The sequence below is a fragment of the Anolis sagrei genome, chromosome 5 (genome assembly GCF_037176765.1).
Source record: "Anolis sagrei isolate rAnoSag1 chromosome 5, rAnoSag1.mat, whole genome shotgun sequence".
Classification (NCBI taxonomy): Eukaryota; Metazoa; Chordata; class Lepidosauria; order Squamata; family Dactyloidae; genus Anolis; species Anolis sagrei.
Genome location: NC_090025.1, coordinates 25,712,252 through 25,731,368, shown reverse-complemented (window position 1 = coordinate 25,731,368; position 19,117 = coordinate 25,712,252). Strand labels below are relative to the sequence as shown.

The window sequence follows — 19,117 nt, the reverse complement described above, 5'->3', positions numbered from 1 at the left end:
GGAAGAACTTCCTGACTGTGAGAGCCGTTCAGCAGTGGAACTCTCTGCCCCGAAGTGTGGTGGAGGCTCCTTCTTTGGAAGCTTTCAAACAGGGGCTGGATGGCCATCTGTCAGGGGTGATTTGAATGCAATATTCCTGCTTCTTGGCAGGGGATTGGATGGATGGCCCATGAGGTCTCTTCCAACTCTTTGATTCTATGATTCTATTATTCTAAGTATTATTTCCTGTTTAATTGTGTGGTATTACTTTGAAAGTAGTTGTTAAACTCCAGAGACTTCATTTTTGTGGCTGCTTCAAACTATATTGAATTGGTCGAGACTCTAAGAGATACTAATTGAAAAACTGTAGTTTCAATTAGCAATAATCACGCTTCAGATTAATCCTTTGGCTACGATACTGCCACTGTGCAAAGCTAAAACTATAGCAAAATGTGCTGCAGGATGTCCCGCAAAAACAAAGCTTGTATAGTTTAATAAACTTTTCCCATGTTTTTATGATAGAACCAATTAGGAAATGACATTTATAATCCAGGAACAAAAACAGTTTTACATAGTGCAATTGAACAGTTCTTTGAGTACCAGTTTGCACAAACGATCTTGGCTGACTGCAAATAAAGTATACTGTAATTTTCACCACTAATTCTTGAATATTATTCCTGTTATCATCACCATCATCAATAGCATCAATATTTATACAAGTAAAAAACAATTCTCTACCTTCTGGCTTGCAATCTGAGACATGACACAAAAGGAAAAGGGAATGACAGTGTGGGAAAGGATTGAGTCCAGTAGGTGCTGCCTCTTTTTCTCTCATTCTGAGGCCATTCTGAGTGGTAGCTGGGATACAGGGAAAGCCCTTCATCTGCTTCTGTGCCTTGGCATGTTGGAGCTGATCTTATTCATTAAAAGAATATATAAGGACAAGCGTTTCCAAGGTATGATTTTTCCTCATTTTTTTCAGATGGTTTTGCTCCATTTCTTTCTCTGGCAAGTCGTGGTCTTGAAACCGTTAGTCAAAATGCTGAAGATGATATTCCAGGGCCAGGACATTATGAAATTGACAGAACACAGGTAATGTTTTTTACAGGTTTTAATAGATGATTGTTGTAACTTTCTTCCAGCAACTGTAACTTTTGAGTGTCCTGATTTATTGTCCTGAGTTTTTTAATACTGGTAGCCAGGTTTTGTTAATATTCATGGTTTCCTCCTTTCTGCTGAAATTGTGCACTTGTGGATTTATCGTATATACTCGAGTATAAGCCAACCCGAATATAAGCCGAGGCACCTAATTTTACCACAAAAAACTGAGAAAACGGATTGACTCGAGTATAAGCCGAGGGTGGGAAATGCAACCGCTACGGGTAAATTGCAAAATAAAAATAGGTACCAATTACATTACATTAATTGAGGAATCAGTAGGTTATATATTTTTGAATATTTACAAAAATGGTAATTTAAGATAAGACTGTCTAACTCTGATTAAATGATTATTTACCTTCTTCAATGTAAATGTGCTTACGTATCCTTCCAATAATAATAGAGTAACATAATAAATGTAATAACAACAACAATAATAAAAAGAGTAAAATAATGAATGTAGCAATAACAACAATTATACAGTAAAATAATAAATGTATAATAATAGAGTAAAATGATAAATGTAATAGTAATAAATAGAATAAAATAATAAATGAAATGAAAATTATAATAATAATAACAGAGTAAAATAATAAATAACCTTGATTCGAGTATAAGCCGAGGAGGACTTTTTCAGCCCCAAAAAGGGTCTGAAAAACTAGGCTTATACTCAAGTATATACAGTACTTGTGGATTTAAATAGCTTCTCTGTGTAGTCTGACATCATGGTTTTTTGAGTCGTCCAGCATTTCTGTGCTCTCAAATAATATGCTGTGTCTAGGTTGGTTCATCAGGTGCTCTGCTATGGCTGGCTTCTGTGGTTGAATTAGTCTGCAGTGCCTTTCATGTTCCTTGATTCGTATTTGGGCGCTGTGTTTTAACTATGTTGTTTGTAACCTTAAAAGAAACACCCTACAATCCAATTTATCAATTTTTCCAAGAAAAAAAGAAGAGAGAACATGCTGTCCCCAAGCCTTTGCAGCTCTAATCCTTCCTTAGGGCCTGTATTTTCCATAAAGACTTTTGCTAAGTCCCTATTCCTGTATCTAGTTTAAATATGTGCAACTAAAACAATCACTTGAACTATCCTTGCCTATACCTTTCCTACCATTCGTCTGCTGACCCACTAGTACAGTATTTATTTTCTGGATTGTATAATCTTTTTGTAAGATCTTGACTTCTCTTTTTTATTGTATGCCATGTAGATGGGTAGCCTTATATAAGCATCCTCATGGTCTATTTTCTTTTAAATTTTCTTCCCACTAGAAAGCTATTAAAGGAGGGCAAAGTCTTCAGAATAAAGAGAAACGTTTCAGAGATTTCCAAACTCATACTCCTGGACCTGGAACATATGACGAATCTCATTCAATGGCTCAGGATATCATAAAGCCGAAAAGATCAGCTCAAGTAACTGCTGCACAGGTATGTTAGAAGAAAAGAAATCCTCAGCCATATTTCTGTGGCTTATATTGACTAATAGTAGTGATGAATGCTTCCTGTATGACTTTTTCCTCCATCAGTGTTTTGTGTAAAAAAGATGTGTACATGACAACATGACAACGAGGTTTGTCTTCTGCAAATTCAAACAGAGTAACTTAAAAAAATTGCTTGATTAGGAAAGAGAATCTTGTCAGAATTTGCATATACGCTAGAATCTTGCATGTCAAATAGAAGCAAAAACTGAGGCCTAGCCACCGGATACATTGCTGATTCACCATGCAGCAAGCAGGTGGTGGCTGATGAAATGTGGGAAGATATATGTCAGTGGTTCTCAACTTTCCTAATGCTGCAACCCCTTAATAGTTCCTCATGTGGTTGGTGGTGACCCACAACCATAAAATTGTTTTCGTTGCTACTTCATAACTGTAATTTTGCTACTATTGTGAATCGTAGTGTAAATATCTGATATGCAGGATGTATTTTCATTCACTAGATCAAATTTGGCACAAATAACCATACGCCCGCATTTGATTTTGTCATTTGGGAGTTGCAGTTGCTGGGATTTATAGTTCACCTACAATCAAAGAGAATTCTGAATTCCACCAACGATGAAATTGGGCCAAACTTGGCAAACAGAACTCCTATGAACAACAAACAGAAAATACTCCAAAGGTTTGGTGGGCATTAACTTTGAGTTTTGGAGTTGTAGTTCATCTACATCCAGAGATCACTGTGGACTCAAATAATGATAGATCTGGATCAAACTTGGCATGAATCCTCAATGTGCCCAAATGTGAACACTGGTGGAGTTTGGGGGAAAATAGACCTTGACATTTGGGAGTTATAGTTGCTGGGATTTATAGTTTGGTCCAGTTGCCAAGTTTGGTCCAGATCTATCATTATTTGAGTGTTAATGTTGCACATTTCACCTGGATCTTGCAGTATCTCACAGTTTTAGTTGTCAAGAACTGGAGATAACAAAGTTTACTATTCATTTTGCAGTCCGCATGACATCTCGGTTAAATCAAAAGCATGTAAATTTCTTTCTCTCTTGCACAGAAACACAGGCACATGAAGCATGTCATTTTGTAAATAATTCTCTTAGATCCATGTTTTTATTCCAGATCTCCTAGCTATACATTTGGTTCTCATGTCTTGTTGCGTGGGGTGTTACCTTTAGAATATCATTTGATATCTCCAAAGGTGGATCAAGCTGCAAGATAAAAAGATATGACATGTACATGGGTTTCCTATGTAGACAAAAATGTACATTAGATCAATATAAATGACTGGACTTTTTTTCAGCCGGTCTCTAGTAATTGTGCTATATCACAAGCTGTATTTTCAGATCAAGGTATTTTCTATGCCTCTTTTAGGAGATATAGTTTGCTTCTGTCTTTATAGGGATGCATTGATCTACAGGGGTTCAAAAATAATGTGTAATGCAGTGCAGGTAAATCTCTTTTTACAAATGGAAAAAGTCACATTAATATATTCCTTGCTCATAAAAATTGCCTTTCTTCATTGCATCTCTTGTGTCTAATTAAAAAAAAACACAAACATTTGTTATTCTGGGATCTTGACTCCTGATTCATATACTTTCCTTTTCAAAGTATATTTTAATGTATATTTAAACATGGACAGGATTTTCTAAGATACAGCTAACCCTTTTTTAAAGACTGAAAAACCAATGTTATTTATTATTTTACTCTATTATTATTATTACAGTTATTATTTTACACTATTTATTATTATTATTATTATTATTATTTTATTTTCATTACATTTACATTATTTTACTCTATTATTATATTTATTATTTTACTCTATTATTACATTTATTATTTTACTCTCTTATTGTTATTATTATTATATGTACATTATTTTACTCTTATTTTTATTACATTTATTATTTTACATTTAACCTACTGATTAGTGTAATTCATTTAATGTTATTAGTATCTATTTTTATTTTGAAATTTACCAGTAGCTGCTGCATTTCCCACCCTTGGCGTAAACTGGAGTCAATACGTTTTCCTAGCTTTTTGTGGTAAAATTAGGTGCCTTGGCTTATATTCGGGTCAGCTTATACTCGAGTATGTACAGTAGTTAAATATAGTCACTCATGATTTTGGGACCTACATCCCAGTGTTTTTTGAACCCGGTTTCAGGAGATGCTTAATAATAATAATAATAATAATAATAATAATAATAATAATAATAATAATAGTAATACACTTTATTTGTACCCCGCCACCATCTCCCCAAAGGGGACTCGGAGCAGCTTACATGGGGCCAAGCCCGAACAAGAATTACAAGATAACAATACAAATTGCAATCAAATAAACAACATAACAGTAAAATATAAAACATCAAAGCATATAAAACAATATACACAAAACATAGGAACTAAGCATAATGACAGACGGGCCGCATGTACATAAAATGATTTAAAAACTCCAGGTGAGATAAGTGGGGGGGGGGGGGGGGGGGAGGGACTAATTGAGAACTAAACTAAAGCTTGCCTATGATTTGGAGCACATTTTTCATTCTCTTTACTCCTACTCTTAAGAAACCAACGAGCTGAAAATCTAGATGCTTATTTTCATGCAAAGAAATACTGATGTGTGAAGAGATTTATAATCAAACCTTATTAATTTTCACATATTGAGATCCTTAACTATCATGATTATTATGCTTTCAAAATGATAATGCAAGTAGACTAATGCTAACATATACTTAAGTATTACTAAACTCTCTGAGCATGACTCTGTTTTTCAGAAATAATGAAGCAGTGCAAAGAAATTTAGACTCATTTCAGATTATTTTTGGAGGGTTTGTGGCACTCCAAAATGAATATACTTTCTCCAGTGACTCTAGATGCAATAACCATTGTATTTATTAATGTGATTTTCTTCAACCATCTACTTTTATTGCTTCCGGACAGAAGTCTCAAGCATTGTCTTGTTTTCCATTGATATCCAGGACCATATCCACTCAGATACCATTTCTCCCTTCATCTCCATGCTTCTGTCTATATCAGTCATGGGAAAACTTCAGCCCTCCAGGTGTTGAAGTAGGAATTGCAGGAGTTGAAGTGCAAAGCATCTGGAGGACCAATGTTTGCCTATGCCTGGTCTACATAGAGATTTTTTTCCCTATTTCTCATTTCATATTGGAGATAACATGTGCCCATTGAAACAAGGGAGTGTGGTAGGGACCATCTCAGATTGGAGATAGTAACAGCATTGAATTACTAATTTCTCCTGTGGGGCAAGTCAGTGAGGTTTCTATATTAGCGGCAGCATTTTTTCACCACTCTATCTAGTGGGAAGGCAAGCTATACACAAGGGTGAAGATTTGGGGAGGAAGGTATTAAATTCGAATAACTCATGGGCCAATTTCCTCTCTTGCTTTGAAAAGAGTTAAATGTATTTTGCAAATTAAATTCCACCGGACACGAACAAGCTCATATTATGTTGACTATTTAAAAGAGCATGCCATAGATAATTGAATCTGTTTCTGCAGAAACTTGCAAACAGTATCAAAGTCTTCCGGAAGACAGAAGCTCCCTCTATCCCTTCGCAAGGACAAGCATACGGTTATGAAGAGTTGGGTGATGGCACGCTTATGAGGCATACCCCTCCTTCAAGAGACAGTACCTTGGGCCCAGCTTACTATCAGATGAATACTGTAAGTAATGATTAAATTATTTCATTGTTTGTGTTGCAACTTGTATGTTGAGCAGCTGTCAGGACACAGGCACAACAAGACAGAAACTAAACAAGTGGGTGAGCCAGCCTCAGTGATGGATGCATTGGGTTCAGGCCAGGATAGCTTGAACCTAACAGGATCTTAAGACCCTTCAGAACCCTTCCAGACAGGCCCTATATCCCAGGATCTGATCCCAAGTTTTCTGTTTATCCCAGATTATCTGGCATTGCGAACTCATATAATCCAGTTTAAAGCAGAAAACCTGGGATCAGATCCTGGGATATAGAGCCTGTCTGGAAGGGACCTTCAGAACAAGACTGCCTGAACCAGATTTCCATTGAAAAACTAATGCTTTTGCTTTCAGGGATTTCATTCTCTGTACTTCCTGTTCACCAGTGCATTGATGCATCTCATGGCAAAAGATGGAGAGGCGATGTTGTAAACCTGGAGTTGTCCATGGACCTTTCCAGACAGGCCCTATATCCCAGGATCTGATCCCAGGTTTTCTGCTTTAAACTGGGTTATGTGAGTCCGCACTGCCAGATAATCTGGGATAAACAGAAAACCTGGGATCATATCCTGGGATATAGGGCCCATCTGAAAGAGCCTTATAATGGCAGCAACAAAGCTCTAAACACAGTAAGACACTTTGCCTTCTGCAAAGACCCATTGATTTCTTACCAACTTATATCCTATAACTCATTATCGGAGGATGAGCTGCTCTCCTCCCTTTCCTCATCACTCCCAGCTGCCTGATCTCCTGCAGCTGAGCGCCGCCGCCCATCTCTCCAATGTTGCCAGCGTCTTTCAAGACTTAGATCATCCCGTGTCCCCGGATTGCCAGTCTCCCACAAACCCCTCAAAGTCCTCACTTGATGTGGGCTGATTACATATGTCTTTGATCTCTTGTACACGGGTCCAATCTAACCCATCCTCCTCCCTGTCATCACTCCCAGTCCCATCACTCCCTGTAAATCCCATGAAGTCCTCCTCCTCAGTTGGAGCATTAAGTATTTCACGGATCCTCTTTCTCTCTCTTGATCCCGAGTAACCCGCTTCATACCTCTACAGTATTGATTGTATTGTTTGTTTCTTGTGGGTTATGTGTAGTTTTGTATGCATTTATTTCATGAAATTCCTGACCTCTAGTCTGGTTTAAAATGTTCACTTCTTTGGCCAAGTTCATTACGACTGCTTGCTTCCAGTGCTTGATTTTGAAATATTTGTGACTTTGCTACTATACAACAACCCTCAGTTTTGGGATTACCTTCTTGCATGGCTAGGCCTGGCCTTACTCTTCTGCAACTGCTGGAGTTTCCCCCCCTGAGGGCTTACATAGGACAGGTACAGATATGTAGGATTGCAGTGATAGACCAAGTTCCTATGTGCCATTGATCATGGACAAAGTTGTATTAGTTGTCTTCTTGCGCAGGGATAGGACTTAGGGTCTGAAGCTACTACATCCTTGGAAAACCATATACCTTCTTGCGCCATTGACTTCAGTGCCTCTTCTAACTCTAGCCACTAATTTCAGCTTTTTCTGTCAGCCTTCACAACATATGGGTTATCATCTACTAATCCTAGATTGTTCTTTTTGCTATATTCTCACGGCTTTTATTTCATTTCCTTTCTTTGCTTTTTTGCCTCTGCTAGCTGTATGACCTGGTTCTGTCCTCATTACTTTTCCCACTTGCCTTTGTAGAGACTGAAACATTTCTTTTCCACTGAGAACCTTTGACCCTGCAGCAGGGGATAGAACTTTGTGAGCGTATGTCTCTACTATTGGAGCATTTTGCTTTGGTAGAAACAGTATAAAAGTGCAAGGAACTTTTAAGCAGCACTTAGAGTGAGACAGAATAATACTGAAAACAGCTTGTACATTACCATAGAAGCATTTTGGTCATTTTAGTTAACTCTGTTGATGCACTTCTTTGAGTTTTGTATATTTTAACAGTGCAATCAATGATGGTGCCTGTCAAAAAGGAAGGTGCTCTACTGCTGATGTAGTTAGTTTTGGCACAGCAAAGAGGCAGAATTGCTGGATTGCTGTAGAACATCTAGTCATGTAACTGGCTAGAGCAGGCATGGGCAAACTTTTTTGCCCTGGGACCGCATTTGTTGTGACTCCACTGGAATCACAGTGATGGTATCGATTATTCTGATGGGGATGATCAGATGGGAAGCAAGGATGTTCCTGTGTTAGACGAGGAAGACCAGGATCAGGGGGCAGAAGTTCAGTTGTTTCCCACAGCAAGGGTTGACGCTGGAGAAAGTGAAACTGCTGAGAGCAAGAGCCAGGTGCCTGATGAAGGAAGGGAGGATGTAGGAAGGGAGGAAAGTTCTCAGCCAGCTAAGGAGGGATTTGACCTTGATGGGGCCAGTGATTTAGATAGGGCTGATCGCTTGGAATTGAAAGTGTGAAGGAGTGTCAGGATCGCGGGGAGGCGAGAGAGAGAGGCCCGAGGCCATAGGAACGCCTTCATGCTGGCCCAAGAGTATTAAACAGACTGTTTGAATGTGCCTCAGTGTCAGAGCAACTTCACGCTTTAAACAAGAGACTTTGGGATTTATCTTGTAGCTTTTCATGTTCATGTTCTAAGACTCTGTCATGCACTTAAGGGACTTTGCCTTGCCTGTGTCTTCATAGATCTTGTTTGCCTATGTTTCCTTGGATTGATATTTTGAAATATACTTTTGCTTTTTGAACATTTTATCTTTTATTTTAAATAAAATAAATGCTGTCGCACCTCTGAGTAGAACCACCTTGCTTAAGACACCAAAGAACACACCAGCAGTTGTCTTTGTAGTTTTAAGAAAACTGCTGGTGTGTTCTTTGGTGTCTTAAGCAAGGTGGTTCTACTCAGAGGTGTGACAGAATTGCCCTAGGGCCAGGAGGGAGGGGCGAGAAGGGAGGGAGGGGCTGTGGGCAGGGCAGGACCAGGAGGGCCAGAACCAGCATAGGTGGATCTTTGGTTCCCCTTAGCCGCCGCTTGCCTCTTCCCTCGGCAATGCTTTTCCTGGCATCAGGATGTTGCCTTGTCATGTCTTGATGCCAGGAGATGGGTGCGTAGGCAGGCGGAAGCAGGAGGGACTTTGGAGCCCCCTCAGCTGCCTCCCCCCCCCCCCCCAGGATGTGCTTCTTCCAGCATCATGATGTGGCCTCACCTCATCCTGATTCCGGGAGAAGGGTGATGAGGCAGGCAGCGGCAGGAGGCTTTGGAGCCCCCTTGGCTGCCTCCTGCCTCCTCCCCCGAGCCGTGCTTTTTCCAGCATCAGGATGGGTCCTCACCTCATCCAGGAGAAGGATGAGGAGGTGGGTAGAGGTACCCATCCTGCCTCCACTCCTGGGCTGTGCTTCCCCCAGCATCGGGATGGGGTCGCTTGCCCCATCCTTATGCCAGGAAGATGGCCCAAGGAAGGCACGTGGTGACTGAGAGCATTCCAGAGGGATCCGAAGTGCCGCATGCCTTCCTCCCCTGCTCTTTCAGCATAAGGATGCAGTGGGCCACTGAATCCTTACACTCAGAGGATGGGGAAAATTTGGAGGGCCAGAAAGAAGCATCCAGAGGGCTGTATCTGGCCTTGAGCCTTAGTTTGCCCATGCCTGGGCTAGAAGGTCAGCAACCCTTGACTTAATCTTAAGCATCTTGCCCAGGAACTAGTGCAAGGAGTGCATACGGTTGATCCTTTAAAAAGATAAATAACACAATATTATCTAAACGAATTTATTCATAAGTAAAAAGACTTTTTAAGAGGAACCCTGTATAAAATGAAAGTGCTCTTAAAAAACAAAGTGGTAAATTAAAAAAAAGTTAAATCTGTGCAAAATGTGTGACTGGGATTAAGATCTGTAGTAATATAGATTCTGCTAGACTCTATAGGGAAAGGCAGTACAATATTTAGGAAGTTGCTGTTTACATTAATAGGCAGTGTCAAAGAATCCACTGAAACAAATACGATTTTTTAAAAGTGAAATTGGATATCTTACCTACATGATAACAAAAAGGAACACAACGTTATTCAGGAAAACAAATCAGAATATTTTGAAAGGCATATTTCTAATATTATTTCCTCGAAATTAATATATCATATATATTGTACTGATTTGCATATGAAATCACACTATCAATATGGAAGACCACAATCATTCAATTTCTCATTGTACAGGCAGTCCCCAAGTTACAAACAACTTATTGTTACAAACGGGATGAGACAACAGGAAGTGAGAGACATCTACCTCTCAAAAGGGAATAAACCTACAGAACTCATCTTGTGCGTAACTTGGGGACTGCCTGTAGTTATTTAGCCAAGTGCTTATGTATACTGTGAAGTATTATTATGTCACTTTTATAGAATAATATTATTATAGAATAATATTTTTCTAGCCTTTTCCCTACACCAGAATATCTCCAAACATAAAACAAAAAGGTATAGCTAGTTAGGTAGACTGTCATATAAGCAGCACTGTTTATAATATTGAATCTTTCCTCATATATATTTTTCAATCAAGGCATTAGGGGGCAGTAGAGTCATTAAATTGAACTACTTGATTTTGTCATTGTAAGTAATGCATTTTGTCGTGGTCCAGTTAATTTACACTAAAATATAGGGAATGAGGGGAAATAAAATATTCAGATTTTTTTAAAGTCAAAAAGGGTCTTAACCCTGCACCTGAGAAATGACCTATTATCCATTTTTCTTTGATTTTATGAATAGTAACTGTGATTTATTTTTTTAAATAATATTTTGTGATTGTACCGTTTTCCTGCAGTGCAGAGAGTGCATTACTTCTATGCTTTCTGCTCTTCCCATGCACTCTGGAAGCTTTCTCAATAATTTATTAGCTTCTTCCTTCCTTATGGTGACTCCATAAAAAAGACACCTCTGAATCATCTTATCATCAGCCGTCTTGCTCAGGTCTCGCAGACTCAAGGTCTGACTTTCTTGATTGAGTCTATCCATTGGAATGCAGTCTTTCTCCTTTCCTATTGCCTTCTAGTTTATCAAAAACTATTGTCTTTTCTAAAGGGTCTCGTCTTCTCCTCATATGGCCGAAGTACAACAATTTCAGTTTCGTCATCTTGGCTTCTAGGAATAAGTTCAGGCTTGATATGCTCCAGGATCCAATTATTGATTTACCTTTTTAGTAATCCATGGCACCTGCAAAACTTTTCTCCAGTACCACATTTCAAATGAACTAATTTTCTTCTTGTCAGGTTTTTTTTTTTAAAGTCCAGCTTTTATAACCATATATAGAAATGGGAACTAAAATAGCACTGAAAATCCTATTTTTTCACACTTCACACTTTCATAGTTGCCCTTTCAAGTCTTAGGGCACATGTACACTGATCACTTAATGTGGATTGAGAGCAGCTTGAAAACAAAGTGTTCAAATAATACAAGGTATGGATGTGTGCAGCAAGCAAATTAAAGGCCTTCAATTTCTTTTTTCATGTCAGGAGTGACATAAGAAACTGCAAGTCGCTTCTGGTGTGAGAGAATTGGCTGTCTGGAAGATCATTGCCCAGGGGACGCCCGGATTTTTTACCATCCTTTGGAAGGCTTCTCTCATGTCCCTGCATGAGAAACTGGAGCTGACAGATGGGAGCTCACACTGCTCCCAGGATTCGAACCGCTGACCTTTCAGTCAGCAGTCCCGCCCTGCACAAGGATTTCACCCATTGAGCCACTGGGGGCTCCAAGCTTTCAACTGGCATAAGCAAAATCAGAAGATACTCTGAACAGGTGCTGTAATGTGCACGAGCCTGCTTAGATGTAAACTACACTGCATACATCTGAAGACTGTTCAGAAGCTTCAAGTAGTCCAACGGGCAGCAGCAAGATTCCTAACCGGAGCAGCGTATAGGGAACATACAACACCCCTGTTACGTCAGCTCCACTGGCTGCCAATTTGCTTTCGTGCACAATTCAGAGTGCTTGCTCTAGCCTAAACGGTTCTGGTCCAGCTTACCTATCTGAATGTATCTCTCTTTATGGTCCAGTGTGACTGTTAAAATCTTCTGAGGAGGCCCTGCTCTCGGTCCCATCTTCATCGCAGATTCGGTTGACAGGGACGAGAGACAGGGCCTTCTCGGCGGTGGCCCATGGCTGTGGAACTCCCTCACCAGTGACATCAGAACAGCCTTCTTATTCTTAAGCTTCAGAAAGTATCTTAAGACCTAGCTATTTAAGCAAGCCTTTGGGGATTAATATGACCCATATGTATGATGGAAGAACGGCAAAGCAAATGGTTCAATGTTTACAAAGCTCTGTTGATGCTAGACTTTTGATATTTTTGATATGTTTTAATTGTTTGAAAGACAATTTTAATTGATATGTATATATATTACAGTTTTATAATATTGTGTTTTATTGTTATATTATTGTCTCGATCTGGCATTGAATTATTGCCATAGTTTGTAGGCTGCCCTGAGTTCCCCTTCGGGGGTGAGAAGGGCGGGGTATAAGTACAATAAATAAATAAATAAATAAATAAAATCTGAACAAAATAAATAAAAAATGAACAAAATCGGGCTTCCAGTATTAAAAAAAAACTCTAAAATCAGGACAATAAATAAAGAACAACATTTAAAAAACAGAGGAACTCTAGACAAGAACTAATCAGAGACAGCTAATCACCCTTCAGCAAAAGATTCCCCCAGGCAGTAAGAAGCCAGACCTTGAAAACTGTAAGGCCATTAAATGCTAATCAAGGTGAACAATTGAAACACGCACACTTAGCTCCAACAGACAAAAGTTCTTTCTCCCACCCTGGACATTCCACAGATATATAAACCCCATTTTCCTAGTTTCCAACAGACGTCATAACCTCTGAGGATGTTTGCCATAGATGCAGGCAAAATATCAGGAGAGAATGCTTCTGGAACATGGCCATATAGCCTGAAAAACTTGCAACAACCCAATAAATAAATGATTCTCTGTTCATGTTTGGCCATGAAGCTCGTTGAGGCTCATTCGCCTGGTCACTGCAAATACTTATTATACAGAATCTGAGGTTTCCCATCCCTGTGCTATACTTTCCTCAGTCAGGCAAGCCAATAGTCATGATACAATATAATGCTATTTCTATTTAACCTTTTCAACAGATTGAGAAAGCTGATATATCAGGATAATGGGGTCTGTTGGATCAAGATTTTAGCTATTACAGTTGCTGATTCCAGATGATGACAGTAGCAATACACAACACTTTGCATAAGAGAGAAAATTAATGCCATTTCCCGATACAGCGGCTATAACTGCAGTCATGATTCAGCAGGCAAGAACTGTAGTAGTGATTTCCCTTCTTTGCCCTTTAAACGCTCACAACAAAGGCAGATAATATGCCAGGGCATCTTGAGATGGGATTGTTTTGAACTGAAATCCTCTAAATATAGTCATATCCAGAATACCAATACCTGTGATGGCTGGGGTTTTGAAAAGGAAATGATAGAAGTGCATAAACAGTGTGGTTTATATTTTCCAGTGTTAGAAAGATGGCTTTTGCAAACCTGCTTCAGTTGAAATGGATACAATTATATTGATTAAAATCAGACCAAACAAAGCTTTGTTTTTGTTTTTGAAAAGCTTGGCTTTAATGTAAAATATATGTTTGTGATTTTAGTAACAATTATATAAAGTGTCTTGTGTGCAAATGTATTCTATCAAGATACTTAATAGCTCTGCATAGTTTTAGTACACGCATTCTGAAAAGAAATGATTAATGCATCTTTCCTCGTGAGACATTATGGAATGTAATCCCAAATCTGTGTGTTTCACCTTATGTATTCATACTAAGAGTTGACACTGATAGATTAGGTAATGTTGGGACCATGCTGGGAACTACCTATGTGCCGTAGCACTGAAAGACAGTCCATTAGTGCCAGAATTAATGCACTCTGGGACTTTTAATTCTTCATGGAATCTATTTCCATATTTAATTACAGGAAAGTCATAGGAAAAAAGTTCCAAAGCACCTTCATCCATTTTTATTGTCAACGGGAGTGGCGATTAGTAATTTTTCAAGTTATATTGCAATGTTCACTTAAAATAATGCACCTCCTTGCTGAGTTTGCTTCAATTAAACCATATTTTATTTGCTAATGACATAGCCAGTTGACAGCGACCTTGAAGTTGGTATTGTCAACACTTCTTGGCAAAAAGAGCATGGTGATTTAGAGTTAAGAGTACATCAGTTTTTTCTCTTCTGTCTGCCTACGTTTTTAAAAGGTTTTTTAATTCCATTATGGATAGGGTATTTTACCTGAGTAATGCACAGGTTAGTGAGTTAAGTAGCAGTCAATTTATATTATTTTTAATGCAGCGCTTAAGCAGTAGAAGGGAAAGGGAATAATTTTATTCAGGTTTATTGAGTTTGACAAAGAATAGCCTGTAGTTGGAGCACCTTTTAAAATTGCTTTCAGAGCTGACGCACTAAGTTGCATTTTGTAAATGTCAGGATGTATCGACTGTAAGGCTCTCTCATAAACATTTTGCTACTGGATTAGGGACTGTAATGAAACAAATGTATATTTTGCTATTATTTAGTGGTCTGTCAAGAAAAAAAAAGCGGAATAAGCCCATTTTAAGAATATTTATCTGTGCCTAATCCTTATCTATCTGTTCAACATGCAAGTGTAAAGAAGAGCAAACCACAGACCACCTATTACAATGCAGTCTGAGCCGTGCCACGTGCACTATGGAGGACCTTCTTATAGCAACACCAGAGGCACTCCAAGTGGCCAGCTACTGGTCAAAGGACATTTAATATAATGCCAAGCTTCTGAACTTTGTTTGTGGTTTTAAATATATTACAACTGTACCCTCGGTTCACTTCTGATACGATAAATATAAATTTATCAGTTGTGGGTAATCAGAAAAGAGAGGATTAAATATAGATAAATTCAAGGTAGCCATATATCAGTATATTAAATATATTCTTAATTAAAAATTAAAGATATAAGTCCACTGCTGCCTGCCAATGATTTGGATTGTTTTTTTTTAAAAAAAATATTTTTATTTAGAATGTGTTCCCAAGGATGGAGCATGATAGAAAAGTGGTAGAAACGTTATATTGCGTTTTAAAATAAAATGATACCATATACATGGAAAGTGGGGGAACATTGTGAGACAGATACAATAGTGAGAAATAGACAGGAAAAAGAGAAGGACAAAAAAGGGGGTGGGGTGGGGTGGTGGTGGTGGGGGGGGGGTGGCTTGTTGTTTTTTAACCAAGATGTGTAATAACCAGTAGTTAGTCCTAAATTTGGGACTCTACTTGAGGCAATACGGACTAGTTGCAATTAATAAGTTAGCAGGAGGGAGGGAGGGATTGGAGTAGTGGTTCCCAACCTGTGATCCATCGACTACCAGTGTTCCACAAGAATGAAAATATGGTCCATGTCCTCACCATTACTACACTGTTGCAACTGGTCTCGTGAAACCCTCTTATAGTGCAGAGGCTTATTAGATATGGTTTTCTGTGGGTGAACAGATGGTGACTACTGGATGGCATATGTTCTGTATCAGAAACTAGAGCTGATGTGGTCTATCAAATGCAATTTTCTGAATCAGCACCCCAAATAACCAAACTGAATTGTAAGTTGAACAATAACTGATTCATAACCCCATTGGTACTAATGTTGGAAAGTGGTTCCTGCTCAAAGTTGTCCCTGGTTAAAAAAAAAAAAAGTTATGAACCACTGAATTGGAGGAATCATTGCCAAAACTTTGTTAGATTATCTAACCCACTCAAAAATGTTATAATTTGTTTGGTAAAATTTTCATAAAAAGAAAAAAAGATGTCAAAAACGACAGCATCATTTAGCTATAAGAAATATATATATATGGATGTTTCTCACTTTTGATAGTACAGTATGTTTTAATGTACATCCACAATGGCAGATGCGTTTAGAAACTGATTATTTCCATAAAATAGTTGATAACCTTCCTCTGACTAGATCTTTGGAAGGAGATAAAAGACATAAGCATTCACCTGGTGAAATGCTGAAGTACAGTTGTGTGTGCACTTCTGTCTCAGTACATTCATTTATCATGGAAATCATATGTCCATTCCGAAGTCTGGATTTCAATGAAGTGCATTGCAGCATAAACTGATACAGATACCTACCATTGCTTTAGGAAGCAAAGACTATGAAAAAGTCTCAAGCAGATAAGTATTGGTAAGCCAACACTTAATTCCATTAGTCTTCTCTAAATGTGACTAATCATTAAACCTCTGCCACAATTAATGTATTTATTATACAAAATGCAGATTCCGTCCATCTGATTTTTATGCTGCACTCCAGATATGATTATAAAAATTACAAAATCCAATAAAAATCAGAAATGGAAATACAGTACTACATGAAATAGTATGTGTTGTGATCTGTTTTATCCACTTCGTAGATGATGTTCTTTGTCTGTTTATGACAAATGTGTTGCTCATATGTGATTAAACACCACATTAACATTTTCCTCATATCAATTTATTATAATTTGGCTGCTATTTCATAACAAATTAAATATTGAATTCAATTTGCACTCAAGGAATGGAGTGCCTTAATGGAATACTGTCAATCCAGTAAGAGAAATTTAAAGTAAGGAAAAGTCAAATTAGTATCAGCTTGAGAATAATGTTACATCAGAATTTAAAATTTCTCTGCATTTTAAATAAAAGTAGGAGGTGTTTTTTAAAATCAGAATTAACTATTATTATATTAAAATGTACTTGAATTCAATCTTAATTTTGGAATCCCGTGCCTTTAAAGCCAAGCTTGATTTCTGTCAGATCTCAGATAACATGAGATAGTAGAATTAAGCAATATTCCTGGAAGGCTGGTAACATTGCTACAAGTTTACTAATGTAGGACTCTTTATATAGTTTCTCTATATGGAAGTGAAGAAGAGCATACTTTTAAGATTTATAGTACATTAAAAAGAAAATTTATTGATTAGAATTTGCGACTTTGGTTATCTTTAGAAATATTGGAAAGGAATAATTTGTAGAAACCACTGGATGGTGCTCTAATCCCATTACTGTGAAATACTATATTTTGTGGTCATTGGAATTTAGAAGGATATTATAGGCCACTTTGTTCGTAACAGTTTTCCTACAATATGCCTTCTTATGTTCACTACAGAATGATGTTTTATATGTTGTATAATGATAGGGGCTTTCTTCCTCTTCCTAAATCCTTAAAGCAAACAAGATTAGTTTATCATCCTGCATTTTCACTTCTTCACTATGAGGTCTGTAGTTCTCAGGCACCTTTCTTTTTGTTACTTCTACTATATTTCTGTTGAACTGGAACTTTGTTTAAATTATATTTTTGATCTTCTTTAGAGTTGCTAGGACATCAGTGGTTTGTATAACTCTTTAGTGTTTCTCAGTAAAGCTGACATTGATAGGAGAGTTCATAAAAAAAAATTAAAGATATAGGCAGTAATTCTATCATTTATCTTAGAGCAGTGGTTCCCAACCTTTTTTTGACCAGGGACCACTTTTGACCAGGGACCATTCTCCAACAATAGTACCAAAAGGATTACAAATCAGTTTTTTGTCAACTTTAGATTTGATTTGGTTATTTGGGGTGCTGATTCAGAAAATTGCATTGGATAGATCTCATCAGCCCTAGTTTCCGATACAGAACATGTGCCATCCAGTGGTCGCCATCTGCTTGCCCACAGAAACCATATTTAATAATCTAGAGCTGCTGTGGCAATAGTAATCTTTCATGGGTAGTCAGCCTTTCCCCACCTGACATCCCCATTGCTTCAGTACTATAAGAGGCTTTCGCAAGACCAGCCGCTCTCGTTGCTGCATGGTTCCAAGGCTATGGTGTAGTAGTGGTGAGGCCCTGGACCATATTTTCATTCTTGAGGACCATTTGTGATCCGCGGACCACAGTTGGGAACCACTACCTTAGAGTAAGTCATAAAGAACTTGTGGGACTTATTTCTAGGGCTTATTTGCTTCCTTTTTTATTTTGAGTTTTAAACTCCACCTCTCAACCAAGAAGGCTCTTGGGGCAGTTTACAAGTCATTAATGAAGCAGTTTCCTTATATGATATATAAGGAGAATAGCAGTGTATATGTGTATGTGGGGCTGAATCAATTCCTGAACTGGCCTTCTCAACCTCAGAGGCCACTACAGGCAGGGACTCTCACCAGTTGCTAGGGCAAGGCACAACAGAAAATTTGTTGCATTAATGTATGTGAGTTTGAGGACATATATTGTGCATGACATGGGCATTCCTTAATGTAAGCATTAGCTAAGATATTTGTTTAAGCACATACATAAATATATATATTTAATCAAAACTAATGTGCATTAAGATATTGCAGATGTTGATGTTTGCTTAAATATGGTATTTTAAAAAGTCTAACTATATACTATTTTCTTTTGGTTTTAGAATGAAACTTATTCCACAATGAAGTATAAAGGAGTGCATTTTGGCAATTTGACAGAAAAGCGATATGAATTTAAGATTCACGATGGTCCTGGACCTGGAGACTATGATGTAATTACGTATGTAATTCTGTCACTGCTTGGTATAAAAAACTGCATTTTTTACACATACTTGTCTCTATCTTGGATATCATGACAAATCAAGGGAACAGGATGCAGCAGGTTTTAGGCTGTATGTTTCCAGTGTTGTCACAGAATGATCAGAAACATTTGATCAGCCACTGTTTGATATCTCATCTAATTCAGAAGACCTTAATTATATTTTGTATGATATAACGACAATTCAAACTATGGACTATGTAGTTGGCTTGTTTCAAGCAAACCATAGCTAAAATTGAACAGAGTTTGTTTTTGTATCT

At 38.0% G+C, this 19,117-nt stretch overlaps 1 protein-coding gene across 1 annotated transcript in view; it reads left to right on the top strand.

The window, feature by feature from the left end:
* Positions 1–19,117, top strand: part of STPG2 (sperm tail PG-rich repeat containing 2) — a 259,212-nt gene that overhangs the window by 4,778 nt on the left and 235,317 nt on the right. The window contains exons 2-5 of the mRNA XM_060779207.2: positions 962–1,071; positions 2,404–2,559; positions 6,106–6,270; positions 18,703–18,818. Of these exons, the coding sequence (XP_060635190.2) occupies positions 962–1,071; positions 2,404–2,559; positions 6,106–6,270; positions 18,703–18,818 (547 nt within the window). The remainder of the gene's footprint in view (positions 1–961; positions 1,072–2,403; positions 2,560–6,105; positions 6,271–18,702; positions 18,819–19,117) is intronic.